Raw genomic sequence first — 27,000 nt, 5'->3', positions numbered from 1 at the left:
GTGCGTATGTTATCCATCGTTCCCTAAAGCATTCCTACTCCGGCCAACACAAAGTTTCCTTACACTGAAGAAAGTAGTGACTCTTTCTTGCATAGGAAGGATTATGAACTTGTTAATATTCTATAGTCTGCATAACAAGGAAAAGCTAAGAGAAAATGATAGATGGTTCAGGCTCTCATTAAAGACAGGAGGAATGTTCCCTAAATGCTTTAAAAATCCGCAACCACCCACCCCATGAGGTAAATACTAATGTTGTCTCCAGATGGAGAAACTGAGATTCACAGATGGTCAGTAAGTTTCTTCAGATCTCAAATCTAGCCAAGAGGTGAAACGAGAGTTCAAACATCGGCTTTCTGATTCCAGAGCCCATGACCTTAGATGCCATGTGGAGCTTCCTCCTCACATTGACACCAAATGAGAAAGAATCGTCACCTAAATTCATTTCCATAGAGTCCTTCATGCATCTCAAGTACTCCCTGGCACATATTAGACTTGGTTGGTTCTCTGCTTGGCTTTTCCTCTTTACAATGAGACCTGGCCAGGAGCACGGAATAAGGGCCAAGCTCTGCAGCACCCTCCAGCTGCTGTGTACCCCAATAAACCCCTGAGCTCTTTAGAGGAGAAAATAAGAAAGCCCAAGTTTATTTCCTCTTAATTTCCATGTTTCAGAGCCTAGCAATCAACCTAATAACGTTCTCATGTGCCTATAGCCTACCAGATAACAACGAGTAACTCATCCACTGTTGTCACTACCTGGTTTTGCTGCCTACCAACCGTAACTTTGTTTAAATTATTTTAAAAATAGACCTATAAGACTATGAACTTCATGGAGTTGTAAGAATTCAGGGAGATAATTTGTTTAAAACACTTAGTAGCAAATAGAAACGATTCAATAAGCATAACACATTATTACTAGATTTTTCCTGTGGGAGAGTTTTTTTTCCCATCAGCTCTAGTCCTTCTCATGCTGCTTCCACATCAGGAAGGAGGGGCTTAGTGTAACAGCACACAGGCATGACCTCAAACTTTAGTTCTCATTTATTGATTCTAGGCTTCTCTAGGAAGAAAGCACATAGCCATGATTCCAATGGCATTTTGAAACAGGCAAGGTTCTTGGCTATTAGATTTCCTCAATTACTTCCCCCAGTCACGTGGTAGATTGTAAACTCACTGCAAATTCTTCGCTTCTCCACATCCATGCCACTGGAATGTGATTTCAGATGTTCCTATTAAGAACTAGAATCCAGGTTTACCATGAGACCTGCTTTGGCCAATGAGACATTAGCATCCATGAAGCAAGCAGAGACTTAGAAACTCTTACACATTTAGGATCTTCCGCTCTTGATGCTTTGGGAACTCTGAAATCCCCACCATAAGAAGAAGCCTGGGCTAGTCTCCGGGATGATGGGAGACCAGTGCCTTAGTCACCCTGATCACTCTGGCTGAAGCCTGCCAACCACAAGACATGTGAGTGAAGTCATTCTAGATAGTCCTCCTGGCAGCTGACCTGCTGACTGACCACACATGTGTGTAAGAACCCAGCAGAGATCAACTGAGCCAACCCAAACCATGAGCTAAATAAATGCTTGTTGTTTGGCCATTATATGTGAATGACTTGCTGTTAAAAAATTCTTAACTGCTACAGATATTAGTACCAAGGGTCAGGTGCTACTATAACAAAAGTTTTAAAATGTGGCATCATCTTTGGGACCACCAGGAGGCAGAGGTAAAAAGTAACCAACTATTACCAGAGGCAGGCAAAGCAATGAGAAACTATATGTGGGGGCTGGAAAAGCAGTGAGAAATTTACTGTGGCTGCCTGGAGTTGTTGACCCTTATTATACAGTAGTAAAACAATTGACACAACAGTCACCTGAAATAGAAGATTAAAAATGTACAGTGAAATTTTGGATTTGTCTAAGGTGCAATCCAGAGAGAACAGTAAAAGTAAGAGTTTGGCACTCCCAGTCATGTTTGATAAGATAGAGGAAGAGACAGATTACCTAGTGAAGGAGCCTAGAGATGAGTTTGCAAGCAAACTTTGGGGAAAATATAGAGGGATCAGGAGTTTCTACAGAGGAATTCTTTTATTTTATTTTTTTCATTCCTAGTGTCCCTGGCTGGTAAAAATTTCTAGTGTAAAACATGATTTCAGGGTAAAAAGCAAACCAGTAGTATGTCTATAACATCCTTTGATAAGACTTCTCAAATACTTAAGGCATGACTAGTGACCATCTCAACTAGACAAAGTTTTCCAAAAATCTTAAAAAGCGTGGTCTCAGAGAAGCCGAATCTAAAAACAGCAGCAAATGGATAAGTATTGAAAAAAAGGCATGTCTTTAAAAATAACTGTGGGTGTGACTTTTTTTCAAACTAATTGCATTAAACCTGATACATAGAAAACTCTAAAAGTGATTGAGAATTATGCCAGCAAAAGAACTACTAATTTGGATTAAAAGGTACAGATAATGTTCAAATGTAAAAAAAGACTTCTGGTCCCCCAACTTTCTTCTAACAGGAAGCAGCCTGAGGAAGCCAACCAGCTTCAAACACAGCCACTTTTTTTAAATGAAAACAGACCATGTTTTCAGCCAAGAACACAGAGGATGGAGCCACAGGCCATTGACAAAAAATGAATCAGGGATCTACTTCCACTAAGTAGCAGAGTATAGTGAACTGGGGAAGAGCTTTCAGGGATAGTCTATGCCTTAATCACAGAACACTTCCTGCCTCCAGAGTAAGAAGACCTGGCAATAGTTCTCCTGCAAGATTTCAGAATTGTTATGGATCACTGACAGCAGTGTGCCTCCTGTTCTCCCGCTGTTGGAGTGAAAGTGTCTATTGGAATCATCCCACCCCTTATCACCATTGTACATTGGAGTTGTGTGGAAGATGACTTTTTCTTTTGTTTCATTAGATTCTGGATCATCAGGAGTCACTTCTGAGCCACATCCAGATTTACACATGATGCAAATCACAAAAGCCTGGACTTTAATCTTACCGCTGTAATTAGATGAGAATGCTGACGTTCTGGAATGAGAGTGAAGACGTGTGGGAAGGATATGAATATATGTGATCAGAGGGCATACTCTGCAATATGACTTTCAGATCCAACAAGAGGTAGAAGCTGTGTCTTGAGTCTGGGTTGGCAGTGAAATTAGCTTTGTCTAACGTAACATGAAACAAGCAGAGGCCTAGATAATGCTTGCACATTGAGGATTGCCCTCTTTTGCTGCTTTTGGAAACCTGCAACTGTTAGCATGTAAAGAAGCCCAGGTCGACCCTAGTTAACAGCCCTACCAATTGCCACACATGTGAGGCCAGCCTCACTATATCCACCATCTTATCTAGTGGGTTTACCTTACATTTGGAAGGTGAAACTGGGCATAGAACATTTATTTCTGAGCACTTTCCCCTTGGGAGCAAGTTGCTCACAGAGTTCAGAAGTCCCATTCAGCTCTTTCTGTGGATAAATCTTGCAGAGGCAGGGGGCATCCCATGCAGAAACGCGCTGTGATACAGCATTGACCAGGCCTGCTTCTGTGCCTGTCTGAGAATCACACTTTCCCAAAGTAATAAGCCACGTCCCTCTTCCAACTTAATTTTTATGGTAGTAAGAGGGTAATAAGTGTTATATTTGGCCACCATCTACCTTATTCCTTTGTTTTATGATTCAATTGGATCTTAACCTGTAAGTGGAATACCAGTACTATTTATTTGGCCCCTCATGGATCCCAACAATGAAAATGATGCTGCATTTCCCTCTTGTACACATGCAATTAAAGTTCAAGCCAATTTTATTCATCTCTGAAAGAACACAGGAAAACTTTGATGATTTTTACATGGTTGACACCTGTACATATTTGTCTAAACAAAAACATTCATTACTGTACAAGGGTAGAAGTCAAAGCAGAATTCCTCCCATGCAAGTGGTTGTTTTGGCTTTTGGATGCCCCTGTGAAGAAATCAACACATAGCAAACCTGGAATTCCGTTTCTGAGAAGATGAGAATATGTACCAATTTCTCTTATCCAACAGCTCTGACAGGTCATTATGTTGCCCAATTCTTATTTTTTCCTACCCAATACGACACTCGGATTCAACGAGGCCACTGCCCCTTGCTCACTGGTTATAATTACATGTGTTACGCAGTCACTTCTCCATTGGCTGAGGAGAGTAACGAAGTTGTCTGGAGTTACAACTTTCTCAGATCACAAACAAAACAAAGATGAGAAAAGCAGGTGAAGAAAGCAGATTTGACCCACCATTGGCTGTACGGCATTCCAGGTTGATGGAAGAAAGCAAGCAGATGTACCAGTTAGAAGGCAGCTATTTATCTGTCTTGGCTCCTGCTGATTCCTCAGCACCCATAACAATGTCTAGCAGATGATGCATCTACTCAAGGACAAAAGAAAGGGAGGGCTAGATGCTAGTCTTGTCTTGGTTAGCAGTACCCTATCCTTTTCTTTAGAACAGAGATCTAATTGCAGATTTTTCCATGTCTGTGGCAAGCACGCAGCAAAAAGACAAATACAGCAACACATCAGTAATATTCAATGATGTAATAGCTATCATAGCCTGGATTACAGTTTCTTAAACTTCCCAGAAATTAGTTCTATTCCATAGAGGTAAACAAGAAAGAATCAGGAAAATTTTTCATGTACTTGTGTTTTCAGACACACCTAAATGGAAAACTCTAAGCTGAGGATCCACTGATTTACATACAGGAAATTCTCAGGTAATTGAAAGGCACTGAGTGCTCTGAGCCCTTGCTGGCCTCTTGCTTTGCTGGCACTCCTGTCTGGCTCACTAGCTGTGCTGACAGCGTAAATCAAGGGATTATTAGATTGACCACATGCCCTCGGCTTTTGTTTCTTGGTTTTTGTTTTGTTTTGGGACAGAGATAGGAAAATTGACTGGGGCCCCAGAGATCCAGGAAAAAAAAAAAAAAAAAGAAAAAGACAGAAAAGGAGGAGGGGAGAGTCATTTGCAGTGATAAATGCTTTCTACTATAGGAGTCATGACAGAATTTGAGTTTGATTCTGGTGGAAGCGAACTGACGAGTGGGTCAAGATTTCCCCCACAGGGATGCCAGGATACCAGCTCCTGAGACATGTCTCTAAATTACATCAAAAACTTTTATGAAGGATGTGTAAGTATTAGACAAAAAAACAAACTGTATGAATCCTCTCTGTGTATTTTAACCTGATTTGCATGGGTGTTGATGACTAAGGTCCGTTACGTATCTGGAGAATAATATAAATCTTAACCAGATACTTCAAAGTATTCTGAATTTAAAACTATGACTAGAATAATTCAGGAGGTACTTTTAGCTGTTGGTGTTTTAAAGTAGCTCACTCTCTCTGATTTGATCACTGATAAGTAGAAAATAAACTGTAATGACAACTAAACAAACATCTGGTTGGTAGGATAGTGTGCATCCTAATGAGTTTAATGTTTTGTTTGTTATCTAATTTTCCAAAAGAGGTACTAGAGATCCTAAGATTCTCTGGATTTTATCACAAAAGGATTACAGGGATAGGAGCTATTAATTGACTTCAAAGGCTTTTAAATATTTCCAGAATCATACATTTGGTTAACAGCATGTCCCTATTTGACTGTTGCCCTTCATGGTTTCGGAGTGAAAAAGGGTAGGAAATCTTATAACGCGGGATTTGCATTGGGCTTGATGATCTCTAAGGTTCTATCGCGCCTCAAAACTTCATAAATCTTAAACTTTTAAAAATGTGATAATGAAAACATCCTCTAAAATGTCCTCCTTTAACGTTTGTTTCTAAAAGGTTTTTTTTTTTTCTCCTAAAACCATAACAGATGAAGCCTCCGACGGTGATCGGTCAATTCCACACGCTGTTCTTTGGATCCGTCCGAATGTTCTTCCTTGGGGTGTTGGGCTTTGCAGTCTATGGGAATGAGGCTCAGCACTTCAGCTGTGATCCCGACAAGAGAGAAATTAACCTCTTCTGTTACAGTCAGTTCAGGCCAATCACTCCACAAGTAAGCCTTTCTGTGTTCACATAAACCTTATTCTACACCAAATAAAATTGTTTTCTTTGTAAATCTAAAATAATGTCATGATAAGATGAAGAATGCCCTAACAGGTCTTATTTCTAGGATTATTATTTTTTTTCTCTAACTGGCTGTATATTTCAGGTAAGTTAATTTGAGTTGGTCAAGAGTTTCTTCCAACTCCAGCATCCTATTTTCTATTATAGATATAGTGATACAGCGAAAACAGACAATAGATATTGATCTATCTATATTCCAGGACTGTAATTAGAAAATAGAAATTGGGCAGCTACTAAAATATTTCATCATAATTAGTAATTGGTAGTTGATGACAGTAAAATATGATATTTTCACAATTACTAAGATATTTAAAGTTTTAAGCATCTTAGTAATTAAATGAGATATGTTCAACATTACTATCTTCATTTATTATCTTTATAAAACATGAAACTTAGAATTTTATGTCAGCCTCTCTTGAGAGTCAGTGAACATTTTTAGCGTATTTTTGGTTACGTGTTGATTGATTTGACTAAGACATTTCTGACATACTTTAGGTGTTCTGGGCTTTACAACTAGTGATTGTCCTGGTTCCTGGAGCTATTTTCCATCTTTACGCTGCGTGTAAAAGCATCAATCAAGAATGCATCCTTCAGAAGCCCATCTACTCTGTGCTTTATATCCTCTCTGTTTTATTAAGGATTAGTCTGGAGGTGATAGCATTTTGGCTCCAAACACGCCTCTTTGGTTTCCAAGTGAAACCTCTCTACCTGTGTGATGCTGGGTCTCTTGGAGGAAAGTTTACTATTGTACAATGCATGGTGCCGGAACATTTGGAGAAGACAATTTTTCTCATTGCAATGTACACATTTACTGTAATTACAATGGTCTTATGTGTTGCTGAGATTTTTGAGATCATATTTAGAAGATGCTTTCTAATTAGACAGTGACCAAAAGCTGGATTACCTGTTGTCATGCCACACTTATTTATGAATCATCTTTATTTAGTTATATCTTATTCATTGAGTATCTCAATTTCAAACATAAATATCTGTTCTTTAAACTTACCTCAGTGTGTCTGGAATTTATATTTAATATAAAATAGAAGACTAAGTTCTAAGGCAGGGATGCTTGAACAAACGTTTCATTCTGTTTTAACTTTGGCACATATTAGAAAATATACACAGAAATAATGTTAACTCATTTTTAAACAGTACTTTTACAAATTTCTCTCACACATAAAATCTTAATCGATCACAATATTTTGTGGCCGGAGAAACTTTTATTATAGCTTTTACACAGAGTGAAAAGTCGGGGCTCAGGGAGGTTAATCTATGTGCCCAAACAGACAACCAGACTGGAGTCTGCCTCTTCTCACTCTAAAGCCATTGCTCTTTCCACTGAACCATGCTTCTTAAAGTCGGAGGATGTAAGGATTTTTGCATTCATGTAAAATATAAATTATTTAAGTACAAAAGTTATAAATTATCATTAAATGAGTTATTTTATAGCTTGATCACTAACTTGAAGAAATGGAGAAATTACATTTTTAATATTATCCTCTCCCGTTTTCTTGAAATTTTTAATATTAAGTGATATGGTGATATAGCCACCAAGTAAAAGAAAATGCTATGGAAAATATTGTGCATGGTTTGTTTCCTGTTGAAAGAAAAACCCTCTGAGCTCACAGAAACCCTATAACTATAGCTTCTATATTCAAGATTATTGAAATGGAAAATTATATTCATATTAAGCTAGACTTCCTGAATAGCTATGAAATTATTTCAGAGACAATTTTATATCATTTCAGTGCATTTCTTTTTATCTGCCTGCCTTACCAATAATCATCTTCATTTGATATCATTTAAAGTCTTTATGTATGACTGCCCTATACTGGTGCCTTATTAGAGAAAGAAGTATGGTCAGTCAAATACTGAGGTTTCCAATTGTTTTCTTAAGCATTATTCAGCCTATATTTGATATCATGAATTTCTAGATTTAGGATTTTTAAAATCATTGAGGCATTCTCCACATGAATGCACAGGAGAAAATCTAACTTACCTTCTTTCAACAAACAGCTGCTAAGTATCTAATATTTAACATGTACTGCATTAAGAGTTCATATACAAAGATAACTAAGATTTGGTGCCTTTATGGGATCATATTCCAGTGAGTGGTCCAGTGGCATGCCACGAGAGTAGGATCTGGTGGAAATAGCCCACCCCGAAGGGATGCCTTTGTTTAGAACCACTGGCCCTTAGTGCTAATAAACAACAACGCTGTTTATTCTGTTTAATCTTATTTTTAAATTCTCTACGGAAAAGGTATCCTTTACTTTCTGCAGCCAGGTGGATGGCTCACACCAGTCCTTACACACACACAAGTGTCTTCATCATGGGTCATATTTCCCTGGATCTTTGGAAGGGAGGTAATTTTTGACTGGATGTCAGCCATTTTGTGTTTTACCTTCTTGGATGCTGGATATTTTTGTCTTCCCATACATGTTCTTGAACTTTATTCCAGGGCACAGTTAAATTACTTGAAAATAGCAGACCCTTTGTGCTTCCTTTTAAAGCTTTGTTAGACAAGACCAGTGTAGTCTGCACTGAAAGGCTAACTTTGCCCCATTAATAAGGCAAAGCCTTTCAGAGTGCTCTATCAGATGCCACTTTGGTGATTTGAAAATATTATCCTTCCACCATTTTCAAGATCTTGAATTCCATCCTCAAGCTGGTTGACTCAGTGTCTCAGTGTGTTTAAGTTGCTAGAACAAAATACCTAGACTGGGTGGCTTATAAACAGAAGAAATTTATTTCTCATAGTTCTGGAGGTTGCAAGGCTGAGATGGAAGTGCCAGCGTGATTAGGTTCTGGCGAGGCCTTCTTCTTGGTTACAGACTTGTATCCTCACTGGGTGGAAAGAAGACGAGAGAGCTCTCTGGGGTCCCTTTCTATTAGGGCACTAATTCCATTCATGAGAGCTCCACCTTCATGACCTAATCACCTCTCAAAGGTCCCACCTCCTATACCATCACATTGAGGGTTAGGATTTCCAAATATGAATTTTGGGGGGACACAATCATTCAGTCCATTGCACTCATGGTTGCAACATAAATTGCTGTGGCGTCAGGACGCAGGTCTTTGCTGCACCCAAGGAAAGAAGGGAGAAGGGGCAAAAGGACATTCTCCTGATTTGCCTTTCATGAATTTTTTTCAGAGAAGATTATTTTTTCAAACAAACCACAAAAGTCTTCCCCTTAATGTCATTCCCCATTCATAGCTACATAGATAAACAGTTTGATTTACACTTATTGTGATTCATCCTCGAGGACATTGTCAAAGCATTAGCCCCTTTTTAAAGAGATTTCCACCCTGGCTGTTGAGAACGGCAGCTATTCTCATCTTCTCAGTCCTATGAATCCTGGGTCTCGTTCTGTTTAATTTTTTCAGATAGTTCTTTTCCTGGAAAGATGTTTGAAGCTGTTACACTAAACAGAGCTCAGCTGGAGACTGTTTGCAGATCTCTGCCACTCTCTTCCTTTGCAATTCTCCCCTCTAAGGTAGTCCGCCCTGCGAAATCTAGCCTCCTTGGCCTCCTTAACAAAAATATACTAGCTTATGTAATCCAGCAACATATATAAAGATAATACATCATGAATGAAAGCTTGTTGTAACAATCAAAAACCAATTAATGTAATCCAACTGGATTAATGGAATAAAGGAGAAAATTTACAGTCATGTTAATAGATGCAGATAAAAGTATTAGATTAAATTTAACAGCCTTTTATGATGTAACAAACAACCAAAAATACCCAAACCTTTCACTAAGAAAAGGAACTACCTAAATTTGGTTTAAAAAACATCTAAAAAAACCTACAGGAAACACTCCACTTAATATGAAAGAACAATTTCCCCTATAATCGGGGGGAAAAGATAAGGATGTCTACCTTTACCACTTCTGGTTAACATTGACCTGGAGGTCAATAAGAGAAAACAAAACAAAATATATATATATTTTGAATACATATTTATTCAATAAATGCAGTAAAACAAAAAAGTAAAAGGTATACATATTGGGAAAGAAATACAGTCTTTACTCACAGACATGATCATGTACACAGAAAATTCTAAAGGATGTACAAAAAGCTACTAGAATAAATAATTAAATTTATCGAGGCTAATGTTTCTTTGGAGTAATAAGAAAAGAAATTTAAAATTTAAAAGATGTCATTTACAATAATATTCAAAAACATGAAAGACACAGGGATAAATTTCACAATAGATGTGTTAGACCTGTACAATGAGAACCTCAAAGCAGTGCTGAGAGAAATTATAGACTTTTTAAACAAGTGGAACAATAAACCACATTCACGGTTTGGAAGCCTTAATCTTTTATAACTTCAGTCACTCCAAATTGATCTGTATACCCAACACAATCTCAGGCAAAAACCCAGCAAGCTTTTGTAGAAATTAACAAGCTGACTTTAAAATTTACGTGGAAATATACAAAAGACCTAGAATAGCCAACACAATTTTGAAAAGGCAAAATAAAACTCCAGGACTTACACTGCATACCCTCGAGACTTACTATAAAGGTACAGTAATCAAACCAGTGTGGGGCTGGCATGAGGATAACCATGTTGAATACAGGAACAACAGAAAGACCAGAATTATTTCTGCACATATATAGCTGGTTTTTTTTAATTTAACTTGCCAACATAATTCAATGGTGTTGGAACAACTGGATGTCCGTGTTGAAAAAGTAAACTGCAATTTTTACCTTTGGCCCTGTCCCAGCCATGAGTGTGCAAATGGGCCTTGCCAAATCATCAGGGTCTTCTCTTTCACTCTTCTGCAGGAAGTTTTAAGGAAAACTATCCCTATGTTAGGGGGTACTGAACTAAAAGAATGTGAGTCTTGTGATACTGGAAGCCAAATTTCTACCATACACAGCGTACCCCAAAGATACAGCTATCAATGATATATTATCCTGATTACACTGGTTGAGCCCTGTCATTTGCCACCAAAATAGTTGTGACCACAGTTCAAACAGAAAGTTTTGCTGTGAGACGATCGCACATACACTAGAGTCCAGAGGGTAGTGCCAAACACGTAAGTTTTCCCATCAAAACACCTGTCAGTCCTGGAGTCTCTCCCTCTTCTGTGGTTGCTCCACTCCTGCACTGTTGCCCTCCCCTCACTTGCCAAGATTCTAGCCCCAGCCTGGAGGGTGATGTAACATCCTTCAGTAACTGGACAGAGCTGGATGGAGGAGGGTTTAGGTCTTGCTTCATGTTAAAATATCAGAGTAAATTCTTCATTGTGAAACATCAACAAGAAAACTCAACCTCATGTTGTTACTATTTACTTTGTTTCATGACATAATTTCAATGTGTCGCTATGCTAACAGTGTTTCCGTTACTTTTCTCCCTCATATCAATTATCCTCTTGAGAAGGGAGTGCCATACTTACAAAGAAGAGAACATGTGTTGGCAGACGGAGTAAAATCCAATTCTAACCATTTCAGTTACTTGCTTATTTTGCCCCTCCCCTCCTAGAAGGTGTGTAGATTAGGAAGGGACCTTGAGCTGCCTCCAGTCCTGAAGGGAGAAGGCAGGAGAATAACAGGAAGGTGTGGGCTTCACCAGGAAGAGGAACCCTTGATTTCCAGACATAGGATGATGCAACAGAGAAAAGATAAAACACAAGAATATATTGGTCCAGAGAGACATTAAAGTCAAACAGTAGTGGGTAGGTTCACTGGCTCTGAAACCAGGGGACCTAGATTTTAATGTCTAACATTCCTACTCACTGGCTGGGACCTGCTGCAAGTTACAAAAATTCTGTGTCTCCTTTTTCTCATCTGTAAAAGAATTAACATGATAATACCTTCCTCAGAGAGTTGTGGTAAAGATTCAACAAGTTGATGGAAAGTCTCTAAAAGCATGCATGAGACAACAGATGCTCAGGAATTGCTGGCTAGTTATTACTTGTTGCGGCAGAGGTGAGGTGAAACAATTCCTATTGGGGGTCCTAAGCTTAAGCAGGGTGTGCAATTTCTGACCAAGGCAATCCAGGCAGAGGGGTTGGCTTGAAGACAGAAGCAAAGGCTTGAAGCATCAGCCATGTGCTGGGGGTTCACTAGCACTGGTCCTCAACCCTAGAGGTGCCATTAAAATTTCCTGAAGATCTTTTTAGGATATTTAGGTTCCAACCTGAAACAGCTAAATCTGAATGCCTGGGGATGTGACGGGGAGATGAGCCTTTTAAAAAAACATCTGAAACCATCTTCAAGCACTACCACAGTCGAGAATTGAGAAGCAATACGTAGAGAACAAATGAGAAGTCATAAGAACAGAGAAGGCATTTATGGTTAATCCACTCTGCTTTGCCTCATTAATTTCTCTGCCAATCCAGCAACTTCTGACTGTAAAGTCAGGATTGCGGGAGAAGAGAAAGAAACCATAACGTCTTTGTTCTGGCCGCTAGCACGAAATACCACAGACTGGGTAGCTTATACAGAACAAAAATTTGTTTCTTACATGAGGGCTTTGCCCTCATGATCTAAATCACCTCCCAAAGGCACCCCCTCTGAAAATACCATCACACTGGGCGTTAGGTTTCAACACATGGATTTGGGAGGGACGAAAATATTCAGTCCATAACAAACACATTCTCACGTGGTAGTGAACATGTTGCTGAGAATACAGAATTCAGTTTCTTGCAGGGTAAAAAAGCCAGACTCAGAGTAAGGTAGTGGACTCTCCAAGCAGGGATAAAGAAGGCGGAGAGGGGTGCTGGTTAGAGAAGAGCAGACAGAGAAATTTCAGAGCTTGAGACCCTGTTTCTTGCAGATGGTGGGATTTCAGAGAAAACTAGTTTTTCAAGATGGACTCTCAAAACTGGAGACTGAGATAAAATAAAGAAAGAAAGATGAAAGTTATTGAAGGAAGCAAATAAAGCGTCAAGTCCTGAGAGATGAAACTGTGGGTTGGAGAGGAAAAAGAGAATTGAGGTCGTTGATGGGAGAAGGAAACTTGGATGGCACGAGTCAGCAGCTCTGAGCAAGAAGCACACGGGCACGCCTTCCTGCACTGACAAGATAACGTCGAAATACTTTGCAAACTGTTCATCACTCTCCAGAAATAAACGACCTACAGATTATTCATTCACTGAAGGATACACTATCCAGTTCAGAACAAAAGTTCAATTTTCTTTAACCGATACGTGTTTAGTGTGTAAGCTGAAAAAACGTCTGGTTATTTTATCCAATGTGTCAATATCGAAGAATGGATTTAAAAATTTAAACCTATCCTCTCTCATCTTACGCAAGAACTGAATGTAAGTTTCTGAGATCGGAGGAATTGGAAGCAATAATTCCTGAATGATGCCAAAAGCAATTCACACTTTTACCCTTTCTCCCAATCAACAAAACATTTTCTTTTTGTTTTTCCTTTTCTATGCTTTTTGCCACAAAAAGGGGAGGGGAAGGGACCAACGAAAGGAAAAAGTAAAACAAAGCAGAAGCTCTCCTCCCTCCTCCCAGCAGAGGGCGCGGGTGTCTTAAGCGGTGAGCTGCTCAGCCTTGAACGCGCACGAGCCCAGCCCACCGAGGTTGGTCCTGCTGGGGATCCGTAGTTGACTTGTCGTCGCTGAGCAACCAGGGAATGGGCGGGGCTGGCCGTGCGCTCTCGGGGCCGTGACCCCCCTGGTCGGAAGCGGAAGTGTCGGTGGCGCGCGAGTAGGAAGTGGTGAGTCCCGGAGCGGAGATGGCCGCGCTCGCCGGGCTGCCCCCGCTGCCGACCCCGTTTAAGAGCATCCAGCATCACTTGAGGACGGCTCAGGAGCATGACAAGCGGGACCCAGTGGTGGCCTATTACTGTGAGTCCCCGAGTCGCCGCGCCCGTCCTGACCCCCGCCGCCCCGCGCCGCCCCTCGGTTCGTGGGCAGGCCCCGCCCCGGGCTCTGGACTCGAGCTCTGACCTCGGGCCCAGCCTGGGGACTCCGCGGCCCTCCCCGCCCCTCGCGGGCCCCGGAGCGGCGGCGCTCGGGAGGCGCGGTGCTCCCCCGCGCTGGCTTCGGGGTTCCCGAACCGCCGGCCCGGGCCCGTGAGCTCCGGCTCTCTGCCCTGAGGTCTTCTCCGTGTGGACGCGGAGCTCCTGCCTCCGCCGGGGCGTCCTGAAGATAACCGGGGTGGTTGAGGGAGTGGCAGCGAAAGCGAAGGCAAGGCCCAGAGACAGTGGTGATGGGGACAAAGGAAGACAGGCTGATCGGGAACGGAGGAGAAGCGCAGTCCGTTATGGCCGTGCAGGCGGGTCCAGAAACTCAGCAGGGGTTGATGGAGGGCGTCTGCTGCAGAGCAAGCCCTTGGATCTGACCGTTCCCGTCCTGCGTCTAGACCGCTCCTTCCCACCCAGGAGAATGTTCAGTCTCCACTTAGGTGATGCCTGGGGTGGAGACGCTTGGTGGTCTTGCTGTCCTTCTGATCGATTGTGATGCGTATGATCTACAGTTGGTGGAAAACACCGATTACGTTTGTTTCAACTTTTTCTTTTGCAGCGAAGAGAGTAGTTCCAGTAGTTTCATGTGAACTTTATTTTATATTCTCTACCCTAACTTGACTGCAGATAAAACAACTGAGCCGCCGTAGATCGTCTGAAAAGGATTTTTAGAGTTGAGAAGCTCACTATACCGTGACCCCTGTTGTGAATGGTATACCGTCAGCTAAGATTTGGTCCGCGGTCGCCCCTGCCCACTGTCATCCCTGTGTACCCCATTTTCATTTCTCAGATGTTCCAGGCCCTTTCCAGCCTCCACGTTCTTCACTTTCTTGGAATGTCTCCCCTTTTTCTCCACTTGGCAAACCACTCGTGATTCGCGATCTAACTCAGTCGTCTTCTCTTCTGTAGGCAGTAAGTTGATTACTCTCTAGGCTTTACCTCATTCTGTTCAACTCTTACGGCGTTAAATCCGTTATACTTGTTCTTCAGGTTCGTCAAGCAGGGATCATTGGTCATCCATTCAGCATGTGTTTATTGAGCATCTGCTTGTATCAAGCATTATTGGGTCCTGTGGCTACAGTTCCTGCATCCATGGAGCTTACATGCAATGGAGTGGGGGGACTAAACAATAAAATGAATCTATTGTATAGAATATTATAATGTTGGGAAGAAAAATAAAGCAGAGAAAGAGAACAGGGAGCACCAAGAGTCGTGGTGGTAGGGAGTGCGGAGCAGACTCCTCTTTCAAGGTGGTGAGGGAAGATTTCCCTGGGTTCTCATCTGAGCAAAGACTTGAAAGGAGTGGAAGGTAGGCTTCGCATCCTCTGGGGAAGAGTGTTCTCCATAAAGAGAATGACGGCACTAAAGTCCTGAGGCAGAGGCTTGCATGGAGGGGGATCAAGGAGGCCATTGTGACTGGAGTGGATAGAGCAAGAAGAATGGTGTGATAAGGACAAAGAGGTGATCTCTTACAACAATGACATGGGAACCCTTGTTCCTGTCTAAAATGAATCCTGTTCATGGGCTCTGTATTGTATACCTTTGTGATTACCCAGGGACCCTTTATTTCCTGTGTCATTATCTTCTCCCTTTTGCTGTTCCTTTCTAAACTTGTCCCAGTTTCCTTTATTTAAAAAATAAAAAAATAGAAGCTCTGACTATGACATTCCCCCAAAGTCCTGTCTGCCCAGCCTCATAGATAAGCTTGAAATTGTTGTCTGTAGTTGTCTTTACATCCTTGTCTTGTTGCACCTTTTCAGCCCGTTGAGTCTGGTGTTCGTGCCCATTAGTTCACTGAAATGCTCTCAGCAGGGTCATGAGCAGACATTTTTATTGCTAAGCCCAGGTGGCACTTCAGAAGTATTTTTGTTATGAAACATATGCAAACTCAAAACATATATCGTGTGTATAGAGTTTAAGGAATAATAAAATGAACACTGATGTACCCACCACGTTTGATGTTATTAGACTTTTAAATTTGTGCCAATTTGGTGGGCATGAAATGGGGTCTCATTGGGGGGAAATTTGCAATTCTCTGAGTCTTAATGAGGTTGAGTATCTTTTCATATGTTAATGAACCATTTGTGATTCCCTTTTGAAATTCCTATTTATTGCTTTGGACTGTTTTCCTATTTAGCTGTTTGTCTTTTCTTAATCCAAATACTAATCCTTTGTTATATGCATTGCAAATGTCTTCTGCAAGTTCACAATTTGATTTTTCACTCTTTTTATGAAGTCCTTTGATGTCCAAACATTCTTAATTTTAAAATATAGCCAATTTATCAGCCTCTTCCTTTATGATTTACATGCTGATCTGCAAGGCCTTGATTTCTTTTTGTGTACCTTGTTTGGGACTTTGCCTTCTTAATCTGTAGATGGGTATCTTTCATCAATTCTGGAAAATTCTTTACTATTAGCTGTTCAAATGTTTCTTCTCCTCTGTTCTCTCTATTCTCCAAGTTGTGTTTAGACACGTATTGCATTTTTTGCCTTTAACCTCTTTGTCTCTTAATGCTTTCATAGTTTTCATCCCTTTGTCTCTCTCTGTGCTACATTCTGTGTAATTTCTTGACGTCTGTCTTCACCTCCATATCTCCTATTGTGTAACCCATTTCTTGAGTTTCTACTTCCATTTTTTATTTCTAGATATTCTCTCTTTTATTTGTTTTCAAATTGGCTTAGCCATTTCTGATAGTTTTTTGTTACTATATTTTTTTTTCTAAAGATTTTATTTTTTTCCTTTTCTCCCCAAAGCCCCCCGGTACATAGTTGTATATTCTTCGTTGTGGGTCCTTCTAGTTGTGGCACGTGGGACACTGCCTCAGTGTGGTTTGATGAGCAGTGCCATGTCCGTGCCCAGGATTCGAACCAACGAAACACTGGGCCGCCTGCGGTGGAGCGCGCGAACTTAACCACTCGGCCACGGGGCGAGCCCCTGTTCCTATATTTTTTAAACACTCATCTCTTTAAGTGCTTTAAAAATATTTACTTAGATTTGCTGTCTGATAATTCCTGTAGCTACTATATTTGTGGGTCTGATTCTTCGGTTTCACAGAAGACTGCTCATGGTGGTTTCTTTCCTTGCAATTTGTTTTATAGACATACTAACCCAGTGTTCTTCAAGTTTCAGTGTTCAAGTAGTTCTACAGGAATCAGTTTCCCAATTTTCACCTTCCGTTTGTTTTCTTTCCTGGCGAAGCCTTTGGTCAGGGTAACAGAAGAGTAGGCTGCTTCTCTTTCCCCCCATCCTGTTCACATCGCCCTTCTGCTTTAAGAAGAAAGGCACACCATCGTGCATCACGAGTATTTTTATGGTGTATTGCGCTGGGGAGGAAGGTTGGAAAACCTGTGGGGTGTCCAGAAAAAAGGAACAGTTCAAATTACTGGTGTTAGTGAAGCCTCCGCTAATTAAGGTATTAGGTGGCGCTTCCTGTCTTAGCCTGTCTTGTATGGAAGAAAATCAGAGCAAAGAATAGCATTTATTTGAAAATGCCAGGTGTGAGAAAGGATGTCAAAGAAACGTTCTAATTCGGGGAGAGAGAATGGAACATTTTATAAGGAGGATGGGGGAGTCACCTGGATTTTGTCTCCTTTCAGAAGTAATTGGTCAAGAATGAATCTCAGAAGGAGAATTGTTCTTATGTGTTAGCAGCCATTGTTTGATCCTTTGGATTTTATCCAGATGGGTGCGGAGGAGCAAGGTCCCTTTGGTTTTTGGGGCCAAAGTCATATGCACGAGGGTGTGGGGACAAGGACGTGGAAGGACCATAATGGAAAATTCTGTCTTTCAGAGTCTGTTAGACTTATACATATATTTGTTAAGGATAATGCCTCATGTTGAAAAGTGGCGTGTGTTGCAGTGTTCTGAATTCCAAAAATGGGATAAGAGTTTTCATGAAGTGACCTTAGCGCTTCATTGTCTGTTCATTATTAAAGAATATCTTTCCTGAGATAAGAGCAAAAGAGAAATGGTGAAGGGGACAGTGCCTTGTTTCATCCAGGTGACAAGCTCATGTAAGGGTGTGTGGCTTATTGAAATTTTAGAATTAGAACTCAGAAATGGGATGAGGCATGTGGCGACACGGGTTAACATATTTATTTGAGTTGGAAAATTGTCATATTTTTCTGAAAAAGTAAGCCTCCATTGGCTGATTGGTTTGACGTTAACAACTGGTTTTGCCATTTATGTAGTATGGTAGATATTCTCCTTATTTTAAATGAGGTACATCTTCAACTCTGAGGTTTTTGTCTCTTCAGAAATACGTTTAAAACAAGTGATCAGATAAAAACAATTTAATTTTTTTTTTTTGCCGGAGTATGTTGAAATGAATAGTGTTTCAGTTTTCCCAATCCTGTCTCAATGTCTTAGCATAAATAGGAACCCTCTGAGTGAAAGAAAATGATGAGTCTTTGTAAGATCTTTTTTGTATACTTCACAGGAATTGAGAAAAAGAGTACTCTAAGGTGGGATGACAAATCCTTCTCCAGTTTTAAAACAATTTTTGAGGCAGGCCTAATTGAAATGTCAGCTAAGATTATTAAAAATATTATTTGGTAATAGGTGATTATATGCTTTCTAGCATGTAACCCAGAAGGAATTTAAAGAATTCAATGATTTTGTTGTGACAAAACTTCCATTCTTATCTGTTGCTTTATGTGAATGAATTTTCTCCCATGTTAAATTCATAAAAATGAAAGTAGGAATGGAACCAAGCTGGTTTATTATGACAGTAAATTATACTGATTCATAGATATGTGATTTAATTCATTATAAGATGCAGTTCCAGTAAATTTTACTTTTTATATGTAAGGATTATTAAAATAGATAACATTTATGTTGTTTTGATCAAGTATAATTGCAAGAACTCCATTCCAAAAGAAAAATTTTAATACTTAGCACCTTATCTAACTGGAAATTTTGTAAAAATTTAAATTTCAATTTTTATACACTTTTTATTGCAGAGAGGTATGATAAGATAATCACATTAGGACTTTTGAGCATACAAATATATTCCTTTATAATAAATTCTATAGGATAAGAAGTGGAAATACAAGTTAAAAGAAAACTCTGTAACATTTCTGACTCTTAAAAAAGAGCTTTTTGTGTTTTAAAATAGATTATGATAGATACCAAATTGCTAGGATATTTACATTTGAAAGAGTGATATAATTTTTAGATGTCAATATTTGATGTATAGAAATTATATTTTTTATACTCATTTAAACTTCTGATGAACACGGATAGATGTCAACTTAAAAATGTTTGAAGGGATACATTTCTGTAATCTTAGAGGATACAAAAATTTCCTAACTTCCTAGAACAAGGAAGAATTTTTTTGAGAAAAAAATTTGAGATTATTTTGCTAAACTACTTGCTGATTGTAAAAGCTCCATGTTTTCTTTTCCTTCTGATGCTGTATGTGTGTTGCTCTCTGCCTGGAATCCCCTCTGACTTCCTCCTAACTAACTTACTCTTACTGGTTCAGTACAGATTTTCCTTTTAGCAGGTTGCTTTTTCACGATCTCACAAGGCAGGGATGGTCTAGAAATTGTCCCAGTGTGCTCTTCATCTGGATCATGTTGTGTTATAAACACCCGTTTACGTTTCAATCTTGTGGGTTCTCCTGGAGGACAAGGATTGATACCTCGCTGTCTTTCACCACCTGGCACATAATTGGTGTTCACACATGTTTAATGAATGCTGTCTCTGTTAATATTCCACTAGAATGTAAGCTCTGTGAGAGCAAGAGGTATGTCTTACATTGGCGATCTTCGAATCTCTAACTCTTTATGCAGTACCTAAGACATGGTGGATATTTGTAAATTTTATCTGGTGACTGAATAAATGAAGTATATAGTAATTTATAGCTTTCTAACTTGCTCTCACTACAGTAAGGCAATGTAATGAAGAATTCCAACACTCTAATTTAAAACTTGTTACCTTGCTATGTTTATAATGGATTTTAGATTAAGTCATACATATGTCATCATAGGATGTGCCCGTTGGGCCTCTTTTCTACTATTTCATGATTTCCAAAGGTGATTTATCTCTGGCCTCAATGGGAATACTCTAGTGTTTTATCATTTTTTAAATTGTTACGTTAATATTACTATATTTCTAAGTTGTCTAGTCTTTGTTTTCTTTTTAAATCAGGAATAAGTGTTAAAATTCTGTAGAGCACATTAATTTTTGACTATTTATTGAAGTGCTAATATGCTTATTATTTACTTTGAAATTTCGAATGTAGTAAGTTATAACAAATTGTTGAATTTACTCATATTTGAAACATCCCTCTCTTCCTGGAAAGAATCCCATTAGCTTTTTTTTTTAACTAAACTTTTTATTTTGAGATAATTGTAGATCCACATGCAGTTGTAAGAAATAACACAGAGGGACCCTGTGCGCCCTTTACCCAGTGTGCCCAATGGTAATATCTTGCAAAACTGTCGTATAGTATCACAACTAGAATATTGACATTGGTACGATCCAGCAGTCTTATTCTAAACTTCCCCAATTTTACGTGTATTCATTTGTGTGTGTGCATATTTAGTTCTAGACAGCTTTATTAGGTGTAGACCTGTGCTCATTCCATAGTGAAGATAGAGAACAGTTTCCTGAAACTCCCTCATGTTACCCTGTTATAACTACACCTACCTCCCCTTCCACTGGGCCTGCTGTCCCCTGGCAGCCACTCACCTGTTCTCCATTTCTAAAATTGTAGCATGTTAAAAGTGTTATATAAATGAAGTCACGGTTATGTAACCAATGGAGCTGACTCTTTTCACTCAGCACAGTTGCCTGGAGAGCATCTGAGTCATTGCATGTATCTGTGGTTTGTTTCTTTTTTAATGCTCAGTAGTATTCCATGGTGTGTGTATTCCACAGTTTAACAATTTAGCCGTTGAAGGACATTACGGTTATGCTGTGGTCTGACTGTTTGTGTCCCTCCCCCAAATTCATGTTGAAATCCTAGCTCCCAGAGGCAATGGTGTTAGTGGGTAAGGCCTTTGGGAAGTGTTTAGGCCATAAGGGTGGACCCTCCACGAGTGCAGCCTGGAGGAGAGCCCTCACCTGGCCATGTGGGCACTGACTTCCAGTCTCTAGAACTGTGAGCAATAAATTTCTGTTATTTATAAGCTCCCCAGTTTGCGGTATTTTGTTATAGCAGCCCAAATGGACTAAGACAGGTTGTTTTCAGCTTGTTACTACTATGAATAAAGCGGATATGAACATTCATGTATGATTTTTTTGTGTGAACATAAGTTTGCATTTCTCTGCACTCGATGGCCAAGAGTACAATTGCTGGGACATATGGTAATTGCATTTTTGGTTTTACAAGAAGCTGGTAAACTGTTTTCCACACTGACTGTACTATTTTATATTCTTAGCAGCAGCATATGAGTGAGGAGTAACCAGTTGCTCTGCATCCTCCCCAGCATTTGGTGTGTCAGTTTTTTATTTTTGTCATTCTGATAGGTGTGGTGATATCGCATCATAGTTTCAATTTTTATTTTCCTGATGGCTACTGAAGTTAACCTCCTTTCTTATGCCTATTTACTATCTGTATATCTTCAGTGAAATGTCTTTTCATGTTTTTTCCCTCTGTTCTTTCTTTTTTTCCAGTGTATTTTGAGGCTTCTTCATATATTCTAGTTAATAGTCCTTGATCAGACGTGTGTTTTGCAAATGTTTTCTCCCAGTCTGTTGCTTGTCTTTTGTCGTCAAAGCACGGTTTCACAGACCACAAGTGTTTGATTTTGGTGGTGCCCAGTTTGTCCTTTTTTCTCTTCTTCTTTTTTTTTTTTTGGTAAGGAAAACTGTCACTGAGCTAACATCTGCGCCAGTCCTCCTCTGTTTTGTATTTGAGAAGTGACCACAGCATGGCCTGATGAGCAGTGTGGAGGTCCATGCCTGGGATCTGAACCTCTTAGCCCCGGGCCACTGAAGCAGAATGCACAAACTTAACCACTATGCCACCAGGCCAGCCCCAGGTTTTTCCTTTTTTTATCATGCTTTTGGTTTCCAGTCTATTTATTTTATTGTGTATTTTTCTTAATGTCCTAGTCTATTTTACCTTCTCTTGTGTTTTTCCCCCAATAATTTTACTAAGTGAATTTGGTTCAGCTTTTTCTTTTTTGTAAGTATCGTCATTGTCAGATTTTTAGTAACAATGTTATGCTGGTTTCCTAAATATTGTTGAAAAGATTGCTTCTTTTTTCTCAGGTCTGACTTGGGTGAAAAGGCAGCAGATTTCTCTGTTTCTTTAAATTAAAAAAAGAAGTCATAGATAAAGCAGAACTTTTTGCCTTTGGGGGGGAGTTCCTCTCTATATATATATCAACTTTTTTTCCATTAAAAAATTTGACTTGAGCCAATGTTGATATGTTAAAGTTTTCCAGAATATCTTCTGTATGTCAGATTTTCAAATTTGTTAGCTAGAAATTAAAAACTTAATCTTTTCTTCCTTCCCTCATATCTCTCACAATCAACTAGTCATCACATTTTTAAAATGTAATCATCTCCTCAGTTTCTCTGGTATCATGCCCTCACTTTACACCTGAGCTGTTGACATTGCTTCCTAGTTTCTGCTTTGGACGGGTAACGCCTGTTGCCACCAGAAAGATCTGCTTTAAATGCTCTGAAAAAAACCCAGAGTAAGAGAATGATAGAGTTGACTGTAGACATTTAAAAATTCTGTGTCGCACAAACAGTACAATTAATTTTAAAAAATAATCCATTAAGAAAAAGTATTTCCAATGGATGGGAGACAAGGGCCAGTATCCCTGATACTGGAGGCACTCATTCAAATCCATTCTAAAAAAAAACTAAGATCCCTGTAGCTAAAGGGACAAAGAATATGTATGTACAACTACTGAAGGAGGGAATACTAATTATTAACATTTCAGCTTAATAAGTAAAAATGTAAGTTAAAATGGCATATCACTTTTTGACTGTAAAATTATAACTCAGTGTAAATGAATATATGGTGAAATCTTCATTGTCGTGACTGTGAATTGGTACAAAGTTTTTGAAAGCATTTTGGCAAAATGTATGGAATTGTAGTTTTGAAAACCTTGTGCTTAGGAAATAATCACAAATATATTAAGAGCTTTATGCAGAATCCTCTGAATGATTATTTATACATTTGTGTCAAACTAACAACCTAAAGATATATCGTTATGGAAATGGTTAGGTAAAATTATGGTGTATCCACTGGGTGGAAAGCAATGTAATCATTTAAAAGTTGTAAATCATCCTTTGTAACATAGGGAAAAGTTTACATGAAAATACAGGGTATAAAATTGTATATATACTATAATCTGAACTTTTTTTATGTATGTTTGGAGAAAAAAATGGTGGCTTTAGTTTCATGGATGGTGTTTCTTCTTATGATTGTCTTTTTTTATATTTTATATTCTGTAAGTGGATGTGTTTCATACTATAAAAAATTTGAAAACAAAACCTTTACTAAAAGTAAAAAATTTTTTAAAGTCACCTTTAGTAGCTCCATAGTCTATCAGAAACAAATGTAAGTGCCTGTAGCGACCGCTCCTCATTTGAACTGAGAGTCATCATTTGTAGTTTTAATCAAAGTGAATTGCATTCTGTTTCTGGAAGCTTCCTTGCTTTCTCTTATCTCCTCCAAGCCTTCCAACATTTGTTCTCTCCGCCTGGACACCTCTTCCTTTCCCCACTACGCCCACTCCGTTTTTATCCTTAAGGTACTAGCTTGAATATGTTTTTTTCTGGGAGGCCTTCTCTTAAACGCCCTAGTTTTAAGGTGCTACTTCTCTATGTCCTCGTTGTGCCTTGTGTGGCTTTACCTTAATTGCTTTTCATTGCCCTCTTCTCTCTTCTAGACTGTAAATTTAAGAAGGCTTGCACCCTGCTGGGTGCTCTTTATTCATTTACTGTGCCAGGTAGTGCTAGGCCACTAGAGAGATTTACACACTACAGAAAAGGTGCTCAAAAAGTGTTTGTTAAATTGACCTAGATTTTAAGGCAGTAGTGGTCCCTAGAAGGAACTGTGTCCGTGTAGTTGTCACTGAATAAAGAGGCCAGACAACTAACATTCGTGTGGCTCTTGTCTTTTTTAACAATGCTTTTCTTTAGGATATCTGATTTGAATCTCTCGATCATCCTGGTCCTTCTGTTAGTAAGTGATGGAACCAGGACCTGAATGACAGATGCTAGATGAGAAAGGGTCATGTGGACAATTGTTGATAATAGGTAGTAATTAGAAAACCAGTTACAGAGTGAGTGAGAGTAAAGAGACTAGTTAAATTGGTGAAAAATGAAAGGGAGGCAAAAAGCCAGTGCAGTAATCTTGGAGATTCCTAATAAGGATAGAGGACAGCCTTGATGGTATTACACATCTCTGAGCTCCATGTCTATCTCTTTTTTTTGTTCTTTCATAAAGTCAGAAAATATTTGAATCGTATCTAAATGTGGACAGTATATGATAAATATTTTTATTCTGTCAGATTTGGTGTTGTAGATAAAGCTAAACCCAGAATGATTCCTTCCTTTTCAATTTGGTTAAGTAACTAAACATTTAAAGTTTCAAGTTTGGTTTTTTAAAGTTTCCTCTAGGGGGTGACATTGTACAATTAATAGACTTTCATTTGAAGTGTATGAATGTTCTTTGAGAGTTGTTTGTTTATATGATCATAGGAAAATTAAATACAGTTGTTCAGAAAGTTGTAAGTACATATGGTTATTTCAATGCTGAGATTTTATAGGACATATAAGTGTAAAATTTTAATTTCGTTTAAAGGCTAAATAGTGTTGGATTTTTTTATTGATGGTGGTAAGCCACGTGGGTATTAGGATTAATAATCAGTTGCCTATTATTTTTTATTGTTGTTGTTAATCACACAGAAATTGGACTTTTTAAAGCCAGTCAGACAAGCTTAATAAGCCAATAAAGATAAGCAGTTTTTTCCCTTTTTTGCTGATTTCTGGATCCGTATGATTAATTGGAACCCATAGTCCTGTTGTCTTAAGTGCTCATCTTTTTTTATTATAGACTGACTCAGGGTACTTTACTGAAGCAATGACAGGTTAATAACAACACAGAAAGTTGGACTACTAATGTATCCATGAGCAGTCCATTCATTTACCTTATGTTTATTTTTGCAGACGTATGCAAACATGAATTTTATTTGTAAACAGTAGTCATTTTAATAGTTCCTTCTTTTTTGATTAAATCCTTTCATTTTTAGTCTCTCAACCTGTCCTTAAGGTTGAAGGGAGAGGGTTAGTGGAGTCAAGCAACTCTGCCTTAGCTGTCCCCATGCAAGTTTAAAGTGTCTTTGGTAAGGTTCACTTTTTATGACAATTATGTTTGATTTTTCAGAGTGAAAGCTCACATACTCTTAAGCAGCACAGGGTTATATATAGGAGGTTTCAATGCTTGATACGTTCCTGCTTTCATTCAATTTGTCATTTATTTTTCTGAGGCTTCTCAAGGTTTTTTGGTTTTTAGATGTTTTTTAACTTCAGTTATTGTTTCTCTTTTGAGGCACTTTGGATTCTCTGGTACCTCCACTGAGGGCTTATTAGATATTTCTCTGTGTTATTTTTTTAGTGATTTCTCTAGCATTTTCAATGAATTGCCACAGTCTACTATACCACCTCACATATAAGCTAAGAACTTCGCTTTCTTTTCCCCCTCTTGTCCTTTGGCTGTGGATTCATACATTTTACTTATAGGTGTACCATAAACACTAGAAAGCATTTTAATTTTCTTAATTGTCATTTTGTCGTAAAAGAAATTTTAAAGTAGGAAATATCCTGGGTAAGCATCGAGGCCTGTGCAGTCTGGTGGTTGGAACGTGAGTGCATCCCAGCCCCGTGTGTGCCTCGGGGCCAGTCAGCTCACAGTTCCTGCTCAAGAAATTCTTTGTGTGGCCTTGCGGAATTTTCCCCTACGCATACACGTGGCCGTGTTCAGCTGAGCCTCAAGGTTACCCCTATATGTTTACTATGGACCGGCACAGTGTTTTAGTAGGAATTCAGGAGTAGCTAACTTTTTCTTAAAGCTGCTGTGTTACGACAGGAGCTTCAAAGATATTTGTTCAATGAAGAGAATGAGTGGAATAAGTACCCTTATTAATAGACATTTGTCCATACTTTCTTTTTAATCTTTGCTTTAGGAGTTCCTTCACAAAAGATAATGCTAACCATATAGCAGGCATTTATAATATACTTAGGAATACCGCAGTATATTCAGTTCTGTTTGTTGGAATAAAATTTGCTTTTAAACATCTATATGTGTCATAATGATTCCTATTTGCCACATTTATTTAACCTTTTAAAGCATCACTCTTCACAATTGCTTTTATATATCTTTTATGTGTTTATATCATGCATTTCGTATTTCTCATGTATAAGTAAAGATGTGTTAGAATTAACGTTTAGATTTTATGGAACTTTGAATTAGGCATACCTTCAGGATGAGTAAATGTTTGTCTCCTAAATGCCTCACATTAAATTAAAGTTAGGTTGGAAAATAGTTTATCCTTTTGCAAATGTGCCTCATTACTCAACTTCAAATAATATTTATTCATAAAAATAAGCACATTTCCTTGATGAAATAAATCAAATATATTTTCTTATAGATGACTTTAGCTACACATTTATTCTGTTTTAGGAGGTAATTTTCCAAGTTAGACATTAATTTTTCGTCATACTGCTGATGCTACAATGAATTACTTGTGTTGAACAGAGTTCTATATCAAAGTGATCCTTTTTTCCATCCCTCATGGCAAAAAGATCTTTTAGTGTACTTATTAATTTTCATAAGTAGATTTAAGGTCTTTTCACTTTCATTAATTTTATTAAGAATTGTAAACCACATAAGATATTCAAAAATGCAAAAGCCAGGCCAATTTTTATCTTAAATCTTCCCAATTCTGAGATGATTCTTTCAGTTCATCAGTTAAAAGTGTTACCGTATAATAATGTCCGTGTA

The 27,000-nt window shown here is 38.8% G+C and overlaps 2 protein-coding genes across 2 annotated transcripts in view; both read left to right on the top strand.

Annotated features, from left to right (window-relative positions):
* Window positions 1–4,955: 4,955 nt before the first annotated feature.
* On the top strand, window positions 4,956–7,091 carry GJE1 (gap junction protein epsilon 1). Its single transcript, XM_023632999.2, has 3 exons — window positions 4,956–5,152; window positions 5,833–6,015; window positions 6,582–7,091. The coding sequence occupies exons 1-3, from the start codon at window positions 5,114–5,116 to the stop codon at window positions 6,972–6,974; spliced, it is 615 nt and encodes a 204-aa protein (XP_023488767.1). The 5' UTR covers window positions 4,956–5,113; the 3' UTR covers window positions 6,975–7,091.
* Window positions 7,092–13,663: 6,572 nt separating this feature from the next.
* The window catches only part of VTA1 (vesicle trafficking 1), a 74,228-nt gene continuing 60,891 nt past the window's right edge, over window positions 13,664–27,000 (top strand). Inside the window, exon 1 of the mRNA XM_001502734.6 lies at window positions 13,664–13,904. Within this exon, the coding sequence (XP_001502784.1) occupies window positions 13,793–13,904 (112 nt within the window). The 5' untranslated portion in view covers window positions 13,664–13,792. The remainder of the gene's footprint in view (window positions 13,905–27,000) is intronic.

The sequence above is a fragment of the Equus caballus genome, chromosome 31 (genome assembly GCF_041296265.1).
Source record: "Equus caballus isolate H_3958 breed thoroughbred chromosome 31, TB-T2T, whole genome shotgun sequence".
Taxonomy (NCBI): domain Eukaryota; kingdom Metazoa; phylum Chordata; class Mammalia; order Perissodactyla; family Equidae; genus Equus; species Equus caballus.
Note: the sequence above shows the minus strand (reverse complement) of the source record. Positions and strands in the feature narration are given on the sequence as shown.

Bases quoted from the DNA above. Each gene is read 5' to 3' on its own strand.
- GJE1 (XM_023632999.2), top strand. From the start codon at position 5,114: ATGTCTCTAAATTACATCAAAAACTTTTATGAAGGATGT. The intron at 5,153-5,832 runs GTAAGTATTAGA...AAACCATAACAG, and splicing joins AAAACTTTTATGAAGGATGT to ATGAAGCCTCCGACGGTGAT. The intron at 6,016-6,581 runs GTAAGCCTTTCT...GACATACTTTAG, and splicing joins TCAGGCCAATCACTCCACAA to GTGTTCTGGGCTTTACAACT.